Below are 15,141 nucleotides of genomic sequence, written 5' to 3'. Positions count from 1 at the left end.
CGCCAGGCCGCGAGCGCTCGGGAGCGGGCGGGCGGCGCAGAGCGCGCCACGCGGGACCGAGCCTGCAGCGCGGCCGGTGCTCGGACCCCGCGCCACCCCTGCGTCCCCACCGACCCCGGGCCACTGCCGGCCCGGAGCCCTCGCGTCGCACCCGACCCGCCCGCGCCCCACCCGGGATTCCGCCCGCGCCCCCCCCCGCCCCTGCCCCGGCGCGTGCCCCGCCATGGCGGCTGTGCGCGGGGCGCCCCTGCTCGGCTGCCTGCTGGCGCTGCTGGCGCTGTGCCCCGGGGGGCGCGCGCAGACGGTGCTGACCGACGACGAGATCGAGGAGTTCCTCGAGGGCTTCCTGGCGGAGCTGCAGCCCGAGCCCCGCGAGGACGACGTGGAGCCGCCGCCGCCCGAGCCCACCCTGCGCGCCCGCAAAGCCCAGGCCCGGGGCAGACCCGGGCCGCGCGCGGGGCTGGACGCCGAGGGTAAGGACGCCGAGGGGCCCTGGCCGCTGTCCAGGCCGCCTGGCCGAGGCCGGCTCTGTGAAGCACGGGACTGCCCAGATGTCTGGCGGACACCGCGCCAGGCCGTGGCCAAGGCTGGCTCGCAGCCCTTTGGGCAGAGACACATGCAGCAGTTCCACTGACCAGTAGCTCTGGTCGTCCGGGTACCTCCTCCCAGCTCCCAGCCACCCAGGGGACTAGGCTTGCGCCACCAGGGGACTTTGCTGCCCCCTCCCAGGTGGGTGCTGGGAGCCACCCTGCTGTCCCAGTGGGGCCGCTCAGCCTTTCTGTGGCACACAGTGCCTGTGCTGCCCTCACTGCAGAGTCCGTGTCAGCCTTCCCGGGAGGGACCCCCAGCACCCTCCTGCCCAGCTTCGGGCTCCCAGAGCACAGAGGCAGAAGACCCCCTCCCACAGGGCTCATTGTGAGCACTTGGTGAGATGATGCATCCCCAAAGCATCTTGTCTGGCCTCTTACATAATCAGCTGTCGATAAATCTTAGCTGCTTTTGTGCCTTTGGGAGGGTGGCAAGGGTCTTGTTGATCTCTCTCCCAGGAGACTCCAATCCACCACCCCTCATTCCTGAGGTCAGCAGCCCCTGCCCCCACTCCATACCCTTCCTGGCTCCTCCCCCCTGGGGGGGCAGTTCTGGGACCCACTGGGCCTCTCCCACCTCTAGCTCACATTCCAGGCTTGCCCTTCTGGCCTCTTGGGTGTTGCCAGGACCAGAAGTTTCTCCCCCAAGTTTGCATTCTGTAAATTTTCCTATGTTCCCACCACTTAGCCTCCAACCCCCTTTAAATTCTCTACAGCATAGTAAACCCCATGCCCTGCCCCCACTTCAACTGCTGCCTTGCCTGTCCCCGTCTTCTGTCCTGTGTGGCCCCAGGACCCCCTATTGGTTATGGTTCCCAACCACCCCAGACCCTGTACTTCTCAATAGGAGATTGCCCATGAGTGTTCCTTACCTTCAAAGCTTTTCTTGCCCCTGCAGGGAGCCTCAGGATACCCAGCAGTGCCCCCTCCAATGTGCGCTTTACTTTGGGTGGCAATTGGCAGGAATGAGACTGCCTCCTCCTTGAGACTGCCCCCACCCCACCCCACCCCACCCCGCGCCTCAGACCTGGATGGCTTAGCCACCTGGACACCTTCCATGTCCAGCACAGAATAGCACTCCCTGACTGGCTGAGAGGACATGTTGGGAAGGGGTGCATTGTGAAGGGCCCCTGTTCCTCAACAGAGACAGGTTGGAGGACAAGGGCCTACTGCATGGGAGCTGAGCCACCACGGTGAGGGTGGGTCCGTGGGCCCTGAGCCCAGGTGTGGTGACAGCATGGACTTGCAGACAGAAACCTGGGTTCCAATCTCAGCTCTGTCACGGGGTCAAGTGACTTAATCTCTCAGTTTCCTTACCTGGGAAACGTGGGATAAACAGGAGCCAAAGCCCAGGTTGTAGAGGGGCTCATGGGGCACAGAGTGGGTTCTCCATTGATGGGCCCTACATCTGCACCTTGGACAGCACCTCCAGAAAAGGCCAAAGACAAAGGGAAGAAAGGAAAGAAGGAGAAAGGCCCCAAGGCGACCAAGAAGCTGCTGGAGGGATCCCCTAGGCCACCCAAGAAGCCCAAGGAGAAGCCACCGAAGGCCACCAAGAAACCCAAGGAGAAGCCACCCAAGGCCACCAAGAAGCCCAAGGAGAAGCCACCCAAGGCCACCAAGAGGCCCAAGGAGAAGCCACCCAAGACCACCACAAGGCCCTTGGCTGGGAAGAGGCACCCTAACCCAACTCCCTCAGAAGCCTTGTGGTGGCCACTGCCCCCGCCCCTCAGCCCCAGCCCCGAGGAGCCACTGCAGGAGGAAGGTGTGTGTCAGCTCTTCTGGGTTGTGGGCTCTGGCCTGCTGGGTTTCGGGGAATGAAGGGTGAGGGTGGGTCCCTGGTTGGGTCCTTGGGCCCCTGCTTCTTGCAGACCCTCAGGCCCCGGGCTTTTGGGTTGGAGCTCCCTCAGGTCACACAGTGAGTGGGTGGGGGGCTTGGTAGCCTTATTGGGTGCTTTGCTCTCCACTGTCCTAAAATCTATCTCCTAGACCCCACTTAGAACCACCCCTCACGTGTTGCTGGGATCCCTCCTGCTGGGGCAGCTTTGTGGTAGAACCTCCCAGACGGCAGGGCCTGGGCTCCCCAGATCACCATCCAGCAATCTGACCCTGGGAATGCCAGCAGGGTGCTGAGGGCAGAGCAGCTCAGGCCTCCTGGGAGTGAGCTGAGGCTTCAGGGAGTGTCAGCAGGGCCCAGATGTGGAGGCTCCAGGAGTGGCCCATGCTCTGTGCAGGCCTCCCATCTATCTGCATTGGGGTTTGTGTTGCAGGTGGGGCCCTCCCAAGTCCCTGGCAGGGTCCAGCAGGAGAGACCCGTGTAGAGCACCAGCCTGGTGAGTGGGAGACCAACCACCTTGACTTGCTGGGTTTCTAGGGCGCCTAGGTGGGGGGCCTCAGTGAGTGTCTTAGTGAGCAGCCACTAGTGTTTCCCCCAGAGCCGGAGGAAGAAACGGAGCAGCCCACCCTGGACTACAACGACCAGATAGAGAGGGAAGACTACGAGGACTGTGAGTAGGAACCCCGCTGACCGGTGTCCACCTGGCCCCACCTCCCCATCTGGATCCAGACGCCTTCCCTGGGGGTCCACTGATGGTCACTCTGGGGCCCCACCCTCCCAGCCCTGCCTCCTCTGCCCCGCTCAGCCCACCCTCTCCCCTAGTTGAGTACATCCGGCGCCAGAAGCAGCCCAGACCACCCCCCAGCAGGAGGAAGCCTGAGAGGCTCTGGCCTGAGCACCCTGAGGAGAAGGCCGAGCCCCCGGGACAGGGGGTTGATGCCCCAGAGGAGAAGAAGGAGAGGACAGGTAGGACGGGGACGAGGGGTGGGGGGAATCCTTCTAGGGGCTGTGTGCCCACCCCTGCCTCCCATCTCCACAGAGCCGCCTCTGAAGCCCCTGCTGCCCCCCGACTATGGGGATGGTTATGTGATTCCAGACTACGACAACAGTGAGTGCCCAGCCAGCTTGGTGGCAGTGACCCTGACGTCTCCACGGGCCACCAGCCTTGCTGCCCTCACCTGCTCTCCTTGCTTAAGCTGGGCCTTCCCTTGACACCTTCCTGGTTCCTGACTCTGCTCTTCCTCCCCCCCCCTTTCCTCACCCCTCTTCCAGCCTTTTCTTCCTGCGCCCCATCGGGCTCCCCTCCCTTCAGCTCCCCATCCCCTGTGGATGACCCCCTCCTGGGACGCAGGCCTGAGTAGGTTCTTGTCTTTTCCTGCCCCATCAACCCCTCCAGCTCTTGGCCCCAGCTCAGCCCTCGTGACCCACTCCCTCCTGGACATGGTGCCACTTGTCATTCTAGGCATCCCACCCCCTACCAAGCCCATTCCACCTTTTCCCAGGCCAAGCCCTCCTGCTGGGTGGGGGCTGACTTCCCTGGTGTCTTCCAGCCCCACCTGAGCCCAGGTGGCCTCTCACCCAGAAGGACCTCCCTCCTCCTCTGGGCCTGTCGAGTCTTCAAAGCCCACTGACCCCACCTCCTTGTCTTGTGCTCCCTCTGGCCCAGTCCTGCCTCCTGAGCTCCTATGAATTCAGGAGCTCTGACTCTTGCTGTGGGGCCCTGGGAGCAGCATCCGGGCCATCTCAGCAGGGCTCTCCCTCCCCCAGTGGACTATTACTTCCGGCCTCCCAGCCCCCGGAAGCCTGGCACTGAGCTGGAGACTGACGAAGAGAAGGAGCTGAGTGAGTGGAATCATGCTACACCCCACCCCCACCCCACTCACCTCCACCGACTGCCCCCAGCTCAGCCTGCCGCCCTGCAGCCCCTTCAAACCCAAGGCTAAGGGACAGGTCCTCCCACCTTCCACCTTTCAGAGAAACCCAAAAAGGAGGGCAGCAGCCCCAAGGAGGAGGAGACAGTTGACAAATGGAAATTGGAGAAAGGCAAGGACCAAAAAGGTGTGTGTCTGGGGCTGGGGGTTGAGCCCACATAGCTTGGCTCCTGATGGCAGAACAGCTGGACTCCTGGGTGCTCCAGGACCCTGAGCACCAAGTTCTCTCTTTTTTGTCCCCAGGGCCCCGGAAGGGCGAGGAGGTAGAGGAAGAGTGGGCTCCAGCAGAGAAAATCAGTGAGTGAGGGGCTGGGAGCATGGGTGCAGGGTGTGTGTCGGGGGGGGGGCTGGGGAAAGTGACACACCCAAGGTCATACGTGGGTCCCAAACCTGGATTTCCTGCCAGCGCTCCAGGCCTCCAGAACCCTTTCCTGCTCTTAAGTTCTTGGGACCCAGAGGGAAGAGGGCCTGGAGTGTCTGCCCTGGGCTTAACCCCAGGCCACAGAGCTTATGGCACAAGGCAGGAGGTGTGCAGACAGCCCCGATGTGGATGATGCCTGTGAGTGGCTGGGCCCTGGGATGGCTCTCTGTGATTTCATGTGCACCTGTGACCCCCTGGAGCAGGGCATCACCAGCCCATTCTCCAGATGGGGAAGCTGAAGTCTGTGCAGGGAAGCACAGGCTGGGTACAGCTGCTCTGGCTGGCTCCTTCTGACATGAGGGGAGAGGCTCTGGGATCCTCAGTTCTTAGTTGGGTAGAGGGAGGAATGGAGCCACGGGCCACCAGCCTGGGATACTGTGTCTTCAGAGTGCCCCCCCATTGGGATGGAGTCGCATCGCATCGAGGACAATCAGATTAGGGCCTCCTCCATGCTGCGCCATGGCCTGGGGGCCCAGCGAGGCCGGCTCAACATGCAGGTGGGTGCTGGGATGGGCCTCTCTCCCAGCTGGATGGGCTCTTCCTCCTGCTCAGCCTCCCCCTGCCCGACAGGCTGGTGCCACTGAGGATGACTACTATGACGGGGCGTGGTGTGCTGAGGATGATGCTCAGAACCAGTGGATAGAGGTGGACACCAGGAGGACCACCAGGTTCACAGGCGTCATCACCCAGGGCCGTGACTCCAGTGTTCAGTACGTCGCTCACAGGCAATGGTGGGGGATAGGGAGCTCCAGGCTTACCTCCTGAGTCCCATTTGAAACACTCCTGTGGGCCCCCCAGGGCCCCAGCCCCCTCCTCGGCCATGGCAGTGTCCACATAAGCAAACCACCCATCCACGGCCATGCAGCAGGCATGGGAGCCACTCCTGATGCCAGGGAGCACCATACATCCCTCCAGCTCTTTAAGTGCTTGGGCCCAGGAGAGGGGCCTCAGCTACCTGAGGGCCTGGGACCTGGACTAGAGACCAGCCTTGTCCTGACCACTGACCATTGTCTGCTCCCCAGTGACGACTTTGTGACTTCCTTCTTCGTGGGCTTCAGCAATGACAGCCTGACATGGGTGATGTACACCAATGGCTACGAGGAAATGGTGGGTACCTGAGCCCTCAGCACTGCTCCCAGCATCTGGGCTTCAGGTGGGCTCTGGCCCAGGGTGGGTGCTGCTCTGAGGTCTGCCTCTCCCCAGACCTTCCACGGGAATGTGGACAAGGACACACCTGTGCTGAGCGAGCTCCCGGAGCCAGTGGTAGCCCGCTTCATCCGCGTGTACCCCCTCACCTGGAATGGCAGCCTGTGCATGCGCCTGGAGGTGCTGGGTTGCCCTGTGTCCCGTGAGTGCAGGGGGTGGCAGGGGCTTGGAGGGGCAGCTGGGGCAACAGGCTGGGCTGGCAGCTGGTCAGCTCAGGGCCTTGCCTGTCCACCCTCTGCAGCTGTCCACAGCTACTACGCACAGAATGAGGTGGTCACCACTGACAACCTGGACTTCCGACACCACAGCTACAAGGACATGCGCCAGGTGGGGTGCTTGTCCCAGGGCAGAGGGTTCTGTCCAGAGCTTAGGCTCCATTCTGCTCCCATTGCAGACACAGCCACCTGAGGGACATGGGATGGCCTTTGCCTCTGGAAGGGGAAACTCTCCACCCTGCACTAGTACCTGAGGGGCTGGGCTCCCTTGCAGGGGTCACTCCTATTACAGAGGCCTTCTTATGGAGCATATGGGGCAGTGAGGGAGGTCATGGTCCCTGGGGGAGGTAGGTCGTGGACAGTGTGACTGGTGTCCTCTCCCATGACCAGCTGATGAAGGTGGTAAATGAGGAGTGCCCCACGATCACCCGCACATACAGCCTAGGAAAGAGTTCACGGGGGCTCAAGATCTACGCCATGGAGATCTCCGACAACCCTGGGGATCATGAGCTGGGTGAGGCCTCCACAGCCCCCTGAAGGCCTGCCCCCCACTCACAGATTTGAGGCAAGGCCCTGGCACTGCAGCTTAGCCTGAGCCCCAATGTTCCCAGCTCACCTCGGCCTGTCATTGGAACTCCTCTGTGGGTCCCAGTATGTCTTCCTGGGCCCTATAAGCCTCAGCTGCCCCCAGCCCTCAGAGTGGGCCCTTCCTCAGAGCCTCCCTCCCCACCCCCGCCTTGGTAGGCTGAGTAGTTGCTGAGGCTCCTGCTCTTGCAGGGGAGCCCGAGTTCCGCTATACAGCTGGGATCCATGGCAATGAGGTCCTAGGCCGTGAGCTGCTGCTGCTGCTCATGCAATACCTGTGCCGCGAGTACCGTGATGGGAACCCCCGAGTTCGCAGCCTGGTGCACGACACCCGCATCCACCTGGTGCCCTCACTGAACCCCGACGGCTATGAGGTGGCAGCGCAGATGGTGGGTGTAGAGGAGAGAGATTTGGGCAATGGCCTGTGCAGGGGGCAGGCGGGGCTGGGGCAGGTGGGGTGGGAGGGGCTGGGGCTGGCATGGGACGAGGCTGGACCACCCAATGCTGACACCCCAACCCCCATGAACCCAGGGCTCAGAGTTTGGGAACTGGGCGTTGGGGCTGTGGACCGAGGAGGGCTTCGACATCTATGAGGACTTCCCGGATCTCAACTCTGTGCTTTGGGGAGCTGAGGAGAGGAAATGGGTCCCTTACCGGGTCCCCAACAACAACCTGCCCATCCCTGAACGCTACCTCTCCCCAGATGCCACGGTGAGGCCGCCACCTGGCCAGCAGGGCCAGGGGAGCACCCGGGGCCCAGTGGAGCTCTGGGCACTGACTGCAGGACATTGGAGGGATGGGGGCAGGAGGACTGGTACAGGGTCTCCATGGAGGGAGGTGGAAGCTGCAGCCCAGGCCTCACGCAGAGCTGCCCCCAGGTGTCCACTGAGGTCCGGGCCATCATTGCTTGGATGGAGAAGAACCCGTTTGTGCTGGGGGCGAACCTGAACGGAGGCGAACGGCTTGTGTCCTACCCCTACGACATGGAACGCACACCCAGCCAGGAGCAGCTCATGGCTGCAGCCCTGGCGGCTGCCCGCGGAGAGGACCAAGACGAGGCATCTGAGGCCCAGGAGACTCCGGACCACGCCATCTTCCGCTGGCTGGCCATCTCCTTCGCCTCGACCCACCTTACCATGACAGAGCCCTACCGGGGAGGGTGCCAAGCACAGGACCACACCGGGGGCATGGGCATCGTCAATGGGGCTAAGTGGAACCCCAGATCCGGGAGTGAGTTGCCCGGGGGGGGGGGGGGCAGTGGTGGGCTGCTTGGTGCAGGGCAGGGGTGACTGCAGTTCTGTCTGCCCCACCCAGCCATCAACGACTTCAGTTACCTGCACACCAACTGCCTGGAGCTCTCCATCTACCTGGGCTGCGACAAGTTCCCTCACGAAAGCGAGCTGCCCCGAGAGTGGGAAAACAGCAAGGAGGCCCTGCTCACCTTCATGGAGCAGGTGGGGCTGGTGGAGGGGGGCAGGGTCCTAGGGAACTCCCGCCCAGGGGGGCCTGGACAGGGCAGGGGAGCAGTCCGCCAGGGTCAGCATGTGGAACCTGCCCTCGCCCCCTTCCTGCAGGTTCACCGTGGCATCAAGGGGGTTGTGACCGATGAACAGGGCATCCCTATTGCCAATGCCACCATCTCCGTGAGTGGCATTAACCACGGTGTGAAGACAGGTACCTATGTGTACACCTCTAACCCACTTCCCAAGGTGGGGGCCCAAATCTGTTGGTCTTGGCAGGTGAGCCCAGGCCTGCCCAGGAGGTCCTGCTCTTTCAGATACCTCCAGAGGGTCTAGGGTCTGCCCCAGCAGAGGGGGGCTGGGGGCCGGGGGCTGGGAGGGGGTGCTCTCGGCAGCTGGACCCGTCCCCCCTCTGCAGCCAGCGGTGGCGATTACTGGCGCATCCTGAACCCCGGGGAGTACCGTGTGACGGTCCAGGCGGAGGGCTACACGCCGAGCGCCAAGACCTGCAACGTGGACTATGACATCGGGGCCACCCAGTGCAACTTCATCCTGGCGCGCTCCAACTGGAAACGCATCCGGGAGATCTTGGCCATGAACGGGAACCGGCCCATCCCTCGCATCGACCCTTCGCGCCCCATGACCCCCCAGCAGCGGCGCCTGCAGCAGCGGCGCCTGCAGTACCGGCTGCGCATGCGTGAACAGATGCGGCTCCGCCGCCTCAACGCCACCGCGGGCCCAGCCCCCACCTCCGCGCTGCCCCCCACGCTTCCCCCCGTGTTGGTCCCCACCCTTTCCCTTGCCCCCTCTCCTGTCCCCAGCTCCACCCTGGGGCCCTGGCGCTTTCAACCTGAGACCACAGCTGACTGGGAGGAGTCTGAGACTGAGACCTACACGGAGGTGGTAACGGAGTTTGGGACTGAGCTGGGGCCTGAGTTTGGGCCGGAGGAGGAGGGGGAGGAGCAGATGGTCACGGGCCCCGAGCTCCCCTTCACCACAGTGGAGACCTACACAGTGAACTTTGGGGACTTCTGAGAACAGGTCTGAACATGCCAGAGCCCGCACCAGGGGTCACGTAGCCGCCAGCTCAGCAGCCATCAGCACACTAAGGCCCCCCTGGTGTGGGCACACATGTAACCAACACAGAAGAGCCAGGGTCTGCCAGGCTCCTGGACTGCCTGCCGGCCTGAGAGACGACAGACCGCTGCAGGCAGAGGTGGGGCAGGCTTCTCAATCGCCAGCCCAGGCCACACTAATAAACAAGCTCATGGCACACATGTCACTGACCCCTGGCCTTCTGACCAGCTTGGGGAGGGGGGGAGGGAGACAGTATTACTCAGTGTGGGCTCCTTCCACAGGAGGGCGCTGGCCCAGCCCCAGCCCCAGCCCCAGCCCCAGCCCCAGGTCTGCCCAGGAGATCAACACCACTTAACAGTCAGGTTTTATTTGCAAAGACAAGCAGCTGCAGTGCTGACACTGCAGGGGCCATGGCTGGGGCCTCTTTGAACAGGCTGCCTCCTCACTCAGGGGCCCAGACCCAGGCCCCCCAGGTCGTCATCCTCGGCCCCGAAGCCCGAGAAGCTGATGGGCTGGCAGGCCAGGCTGCGCAGGTTCACAAGGCAGGCCGTCTGCGTGGCGCTGAAGTCTGGCACTGCTACCAACAGCACTGTCTGGTCCTCAGGGCCTGCAAACAAGCCACATGGGGACCGCTTTAGGTTCTGGGCGAGCCCTGCCTCAAGGGAAGTCACCACAAGTAAACCTGGAAGTGTTGACCACAAGCTCCTTTGGCCCAGAAATGGAAAGGGCTGAGGACACCTTACAGGTCAAAGGCTAACGTGAGGCTGACCAGAGATGAGCTCTGACACCACCACATAGGCGCAGACAATTTCAGCCCCTGCTTGGCATGCTCAGCTAGCCAGCGCCAGGTGGGCCTGGGCCATGCACACCACAGGGCCTGGGGCTCCAGTGTAGGTTTTCTTCCAAGCCTTGTCCCCAGTTGAGAGCAAGTCCCTTGTGACAGCCCAGGCCTGGGGCCCCCAGAAGACAAAACTCACCTCTGATGATTTTGGAGCCAAAGCTGGGGGTGTTGCCACAAAAGTAGACATGCGGGCACTCCAGAAAGATGAACGGGTCACTTTTGTAGAAAGGGTAGCAACCTAGAGAAAGGGGGCCTATAGCTGAGAGTGGGGCTTAGATTCAGGGTCGCTCCCAGAACAGCGTCAAGCTCTAGGGCTTTTCCTCGTGGCAAGGCCAGCGAGGGCAAATCCACGCCAGGAACCCATCAGGCCTTCCCTGGTCTTTGGTTCCACCCCACACGGCTGAGTCCTGCTCATTACCCAGGGTGTCGGGGGCTGTGGGGCTGATGTGACGGACTCGCAGAGTCCACTCCAGGATCTCCAAGTGATCCTCCATGCTGCTGTACCGAAAAATGTCACTCACATTCTGTCCTGCTGTGCCCAGGAATCTGCAAGGAAAGGCTCGGCTGACCCCCATCCTGGGGGTCTGACATCTGTATTCCTTCCACAAGGCCAGCCTGGAGCTCACCAGGTACTCTCATGAGGGGTGTCCCCTGCCACCCTTGAGAAAGAGGCCAATGGAGGTGGGCTCTCTGTGGTCCTGAACCCAACCCTCCCCGCCTGGTGTCACTGAAGCAATGGCCACGGGCCAGACTGGAGTTAGGCTGTGCCAGCTACCTGACTCCGTCAATAGTGGCCTGGTAGGGGTTGGTGACCAGCTGGAGCGTGGAGTAGGCGGTAGCCAGTGGGAACATGCAGGGATGCAGGGGCTGCTGGGGGAGCGTGTAGTTGGTTGGATCAAATTCCCCTGGCATCACGTCCACGGGTACTGAGGCCTAGAGAGCACAGGGCAGGGGAGCTTCAGGGCCTGGCACCCTCCACACAGCCCTAGAGCTCATCAGTCTCCCCTTCTGCCACCTGCATTCTCATGCACAATTGCAGCCTCAAAGTGTTGAATCCCCATCTCTCACCATCCCCAACTCACACTCAGCTGTAGGAGGATCTCGTCCAGCATCTTGATGGCCTCCACACTGGCTGCCTGGGTTTTCTTGGTCAGGTACTTGGCCTAAGAGTAGAACCCATAGGCTCTGAGGCCCCAAGGGAGCATCAGATCAAAAGGACACTGAGCCCCTGCCTGGGTTGCTGAGCTAGGAGCACAGCAAAGCTCTCCCAGCAGGGGGACAGAAGGCAGGGCCTGAGCCAGGACCGGTCCCCAAGCAGAGATAGTCCCAGCATCACTGTAGGGCACAGCCCATCAGAACTGCAAGACCCTGTGCCTGACTTGGGGGAAGGAGGGACTGCAGCAGGCAGGCGGGCACCATACCTTATTGATGGAATCCCTGCTCTGGGTGCTGTGGCTGAGAAGGTTCCCGGCGAGGATGACCCGGGAGACGTGGGCGGCACTGCACTGCTCTCCCTCGTCCCCCAGCTGCCCCGTCACCACGTCGACCAGCAGCTGGGTGCCCAGCAGGCTCTCGCCTCCACCTCCACCCAGGCCCAGACCAGATACCAGCAGCACAAACCTGCAGAAGGCAGGGTCTTCCTGGGTGCCGTGAAAGCAGGCAGCCCCCAGGTGCGCCACATGGAGTCACTCAGGGAGCCCCATCACCATCACAGGTGAGCAGGAAGATGGAGCCCAGTGACCGTGATTCCCCTGGACCACTGCCCAGGACCCCAAGCACCTGCTTACCTGTCCAGGTCAAGGGGTGGTGCAGGCATCTGAGGAGCAAGCCCTGCGAAGCAATGGTCCTCCACCAAGAACTTGCCATCGTCTCTCACGGAGCCCAGCACGGCCAGCACTGTCCCTGGGAGCAGCAGCGTCAGGCCCCAGGAGGGGAGCCCAGGGGACCACCTCCTTCAGAACCCGAACGGCAAAGCCCGCCACTTCTCTGCCATGATGGTGAATTCCCACTCAGGACCTGCTTCCCGGGATAACTGCCTTCAGGCAGAGGCAGAAAGAATGGACCCCTACTGCCTGAACCCAAACCCATGACTCCTGATATGCAGGTGTGTGCCAGCACCTAGATGCACAGGCCATCCCTTCCCACTGCCCACCTGTGACCAGCTTGGACACATCGATGGTGCCTTCCAGTTTGATACGCTGCAATTCATCTTCCAAGACCAGCTCATCATCTGGGTGGATGTACTTGCTCCGAGGAGGCTGGGGGATCAGGTTGTGCTGGAATGCAGAGGTTGAGAGGAGGTCTTGGGGCCAGAGTCCACCAGGGCTCCCGTGCCTACTCATGGAGATGGTCTCACAGCCCGGCCCCCAAGGGGCAAAGGCCCAGCCCCCAATCTCTGGGTCCAAGGCAAGTGGCCCACTGGTGTCCCCAGGGAAGTGTTCTAGGGGAGGCACATGTGAGCTGGCCGGCCTCACCTCCTCGCTGACCTCCCGCAGGATGGAGGGCTGTAGCGGCATGGCCTTGAAGAGGGTCCCCACCACACAGCACTTCTCCCCAGGCTGCAGCTCACACAGCTTCTTTATTCGGATGCCACTGCCTGCGCAGGAGGGACCTGAGCTCAGAGACCAGGCAGCCCTCCAGGCACCCCCCACAGGGCACTGAAAAAGGTCTCATGGAGCACAGCAGCCCAGGGACCCTGCCTCTGCTGGGAGGGAGAGATCACTGAGGGCAAGGACCCCTGGACCTAAAGGGTGACTTGGCCCGAAGAGGACAGAGGGACTCGGGATGTGGATGGGCCTTGAATGGATCCTTTCAGGAGAGGCTGACATGCAGAGGAGGAGACATGAAGACAGGGCAGACTGCAGGGACAGGGCCACAAGCCTGGAACACCAGCAGTCACCAGGAGCTGGAAGAGGCAGAAAGGACCTTCCCCTGGAGCCTTTGGAGGGAGTGCAGCCCGCTGACACCTGCACCTCAGGCTTCTGGACTCCAGAACTGGGAGAGAATGTGTCTGTTTTAAGCTGCCCAGTTTGTGGCTTTGTTGTTACAGCAGCCACGGGACACTAATGCGGAGTATTGCCTCATATCTAAATTATAGCACTGATTCTTAGAAAGAGAGGTATGCCGAGTCTCAACATAACCCTGGGATAAATGAAAGGTCCCAGTTCTACCAGGTCTCGCGGACATTTCTAAAACACCCCAGGTACCTCCTGGATGGTGGGAAGGATGCACTTCTCCATATTGGTCACTTACCCCACTGTTGCTGGGCCCGGTTTACCAGGAAGGGCCTCATTTGGATGAGGCGGGTGGCATAAATGTGGGCATACTGCCGGCTAAAGCTGCGCTCCCCAAGCCGGAAGGGCTGTGAGGAGTTGGTGTAAGTCGCCACCGGCACGCGGGCAAAGGTGGCGTTGCTGGCTGATGGTGGGGATAGCAGAGTGTGGGCCCTCTGGGCAGCCTGCTCGGAAAACATGGGTGTGCTGGAGGAGTCCGGACCGCTGCGCCCAGGCCAAGGAGGAGGTGATCACTGTAAGGACACAAATGCACGCCTGCAACCCCTGCACATCCCCACAGCAGCCGCTTTCCTGGTGTGTCTGCACGGAGCTGATCATCCAGCACCCATGGACCACTGGGGAGGGAGAGGAAGAGCAGCAGCCCCACCAGATGAGGGCTCAGCTGCTCCTGGAAACTGGTTGTGTGGAATACCAATGCCTCACCCTGTACCCTCACCCAAACGGAGAAAAGGAGAGCTAGGAAAATTTCTCCCACCTGGAGCTCTCCAAACCCACCGCAGGTGTCCGCTGCCTGCTCCACGCCTCCACCTGGACAGCTACCAGGGTTTCAAATCTACCTGCCCCACGTGAATTCCTTATGAGCCACATCTAGCAGCCCAGCACCTGCTCCATCTCGGGGCATGAGGCCAGTTACGCCTACCCAAAACAAACCTATTATTATACAGTAAAAACAAATGTCAACCTTCTGCTCAGAACGTTCCAAAGGCTTCCCATGTCACTGACTACAGCCCCAAATCCCTACAATGGCCTATGAGACCTGCTCCACTGGTCCTGCCCTCATGTACCCCCAAAACGACCCACACGAGAGGCTCACTCCCTCTTCCTCAAGTCTTTGCTCATATCTCGCCTCCTCCAGTTGCACTCCCCCCTGCACTTCTGCTTTTTCAATATTTTTTTCTCCTGGCCCTTACCTTCTAACTAAAGGTACATTTTAAGTTTACTGTCTGCGTCCCCCGACGAGAACATGGTCTCCGGGACAGCAGAGGTGTCAGCACCCGACCCCGTCCCAGCAGCGGCCACAGCGCCCCGGCCTGCGCTGCAGGCGCCCGGTCCCCAGGGCTGCCCAGCGCGAGGGTGGCCTCGCCACGCACAGGCCCGGGCGAGACCCCACGCGGCCCCTCTTCCTCCCGGGCAGCTTTGGGTGGCTCGGGCCCGATCCCCGCGCGCAGATCTGGAGCGTGCAGGCGGGGGCTGCGCCGGCCGCACACCTGACGAGCCCCGCGGGCCGCCGGCTCGGTGGGAACAGCGGAGACCCCGCTCGGACTCCGCGAGACGACCCGCCGCCCCGCCGCCCCCACGGGCCACGCACAGCCGCGGCCCAGCTGCCCCCACGCCGCCAGCCCCACTCGAGACGTCCCTCACCTCGCCGCGCGCTGGGGCCCGCCCACCGCCGCAGCCGCCAGTCTGAGCGCCCCGCCCGCCCACCGCCGCACCCCGCCAATCGCCGGGCGCCCGCTCTGTCCGTCACCGCGGGGCCCGCCCACCGCCGCGCTCCGCGTCCCGCCAACCGCGCGCCCCGCCCGCCGTCATCGCAGCCCTCCAATCCGCGCGCGCCCCGCCTGCCGTCATCGCAGCCCTCCAATCCGCGGAGGGCCCCGCCCACCATCCTCGCAGCCCTCCAATCCGCGCGCGCCCCGCCCCGCCGGTTGCAGAGCGCAGTCTTTGGGCGCTGCGCTTGCGCAGAGCCA

The 15,141-nt window shown here is 62.5% G+C and overlaps 2 protein-coding genes across 9 annotated transcripts; one reads left to right on the top strand and one right to left on the bottom strand.

Moving 5' to 3' along the window:
* The first annotated feature begins 11 nt into the window (after positions 1-11).
* AEBP1 (AE binding protein 1) lies at positions 12-9,519 on the top strand. Of its 2 annotated transcripts, none has more exons than XM_081146736.1 (21): positions 12-473; positions 2,011-2,352; positions 2,858-2,920; positions 3,023-3,094; positions 3,247-3,390; positions 3,464-3,532; positions 4,192-4,266; positions 4,399-4,482; positions 4,599-4,652; positions 5,164-5,273; positions 5,347-5,486; positions 5,799-5,883; positions 5,980-6,124; positions 6,224-6,309; positions 6,588-6,711; positions 6,975-7,171; positions 7,314-7,493; positions 7,661-8,012; positions 8,097-8,236; positions 8,357-8,456; positions 8,661-9,519. In XM_081146736.1, exons 1-21 carry the CDS (start codon positions 224-226, stop codon positions 9,275-9,277), a joined length of 3,429 nt encoding a protein of 1,142 aa, XP_081002862.1. In that variant the 5' UTR covers positions 12-223; the 3' UTR covers positions 9,278-9,519. The 2 variants fall into 2 exon arrangements, with proteins under 2 accessions (XP_081002862.1, XP_081002861.1); XM_081146735.1 differs by having other exon boundaries at positions 198-473; positions 3,011-3,094.
* Positions 9,520-9,665: 146 nt separating this feature from the next.
* POLD2 (DNA polymerase delta 2, accessory subunit) lies at positions 9,666-14,879 on the bottom strand. Of its 7 annotated transcripts, none has more exons than XM_081147272.1 (11): positions 14,816-14,879; positions 13,413-13,686; positions 12,635-12,756; positions 12,313-12,436; positions 11,948-12,062; positions 11,582-11,780; positions 11,243-11,323; positions 10,936-11,093; positions 10,579-10,706; positions 10,297-10,398; positions 9,666-9,926 (listed from the first exon to the last, which is right to left on the bottom strand). In XM_081147272.1, the coding sequence occupies exons 2-11, from the start codon at positions 13,630-13,632 to the stop codon at positions 9,766-9,768; spliced, it is 1,410 nt and encodes a 469-aa protein (XP_081003398.1). In that variant the 5' UTR covers positions 13,633-13,686; positions 14,816-14,879; the 3' UTR covers positions 9,666-9,765. The 7 variants fall into 7 exon arrangements, with proteins under 7 accessions (XP_081003398.1, XP_081003402.1, XP_081003399.1 ...); XM_081147276.1 differs by having other exon boundaries at positions 9,667-9,926; positions 11,948-12,056; XM_081147273.1 differs by having other exon boundaries at positions 9,667-9,926; positions 14,365-14,823.
* Between the last annotated feature and the right edge of the window lie 262 nt (positions 14,880-15,141).

Source organism: Miniopterus schreibersii (genome assembly GCF_964146895.1).
Source record: "Miniopterus schreibersii genome assembly, chromosome: 9".
NCBI classification, from domain to species: domain Eukaryota; kingdom Metazoa; phylum Chordata; class Mammalia; order Chiroptera; family Miniopteridae; genus Miniopterus; species Miniopterus schreibersii.
Note: the sequence above shows the minus strand (reverse complement) of the source record. Positions and strands in the feature narration are given on the sequence as shown.

Coding starts and splice junctions, on each gene's coding strand:
- AEBP1 (XM_081146735.1), top strand. CDS start 224: ATGGCGGCTGTGCGCGGGGCGCCCCTGCTCGGCTGCCTGCTGGCGCTG. Junction 3,391..3,463: donor GGAGAAGAAGGAGAGGACAG/GTAGGACGGGGA, acceptor CCATCTCCACAG/AGCCGCCTCTGAAGCCCCTG. Junction 6,310..6,587: donor GCTACAAGGACATGCGCCAG/GTGGGGTGCTTG, acceptor TCCCATGACCAG/CTGATGAAGGTGGTAAATGA.
- POLD2 (XM_081147272.1), bottom strand. CDS start 13,632: ATGTTTTCCGAGCAGGCTGCCCAGAGGGCCCACACTCTGCTATCCCCA. Junction 12,757..13,412: donor CCGGGCCCAGCAACAGTGGG/GTAAGTGACCAA, acceptor CCTCCTGCGCAG/GCAGTGGCATCCGAATAAAG. Junction 11,781..11,947: donor CCACCCCTTGACCTGGACAG/GTAAGCAGGTGC, acceptor TGCCTTCTGCAG/GTTTGTGCTGCTGGTATCTG.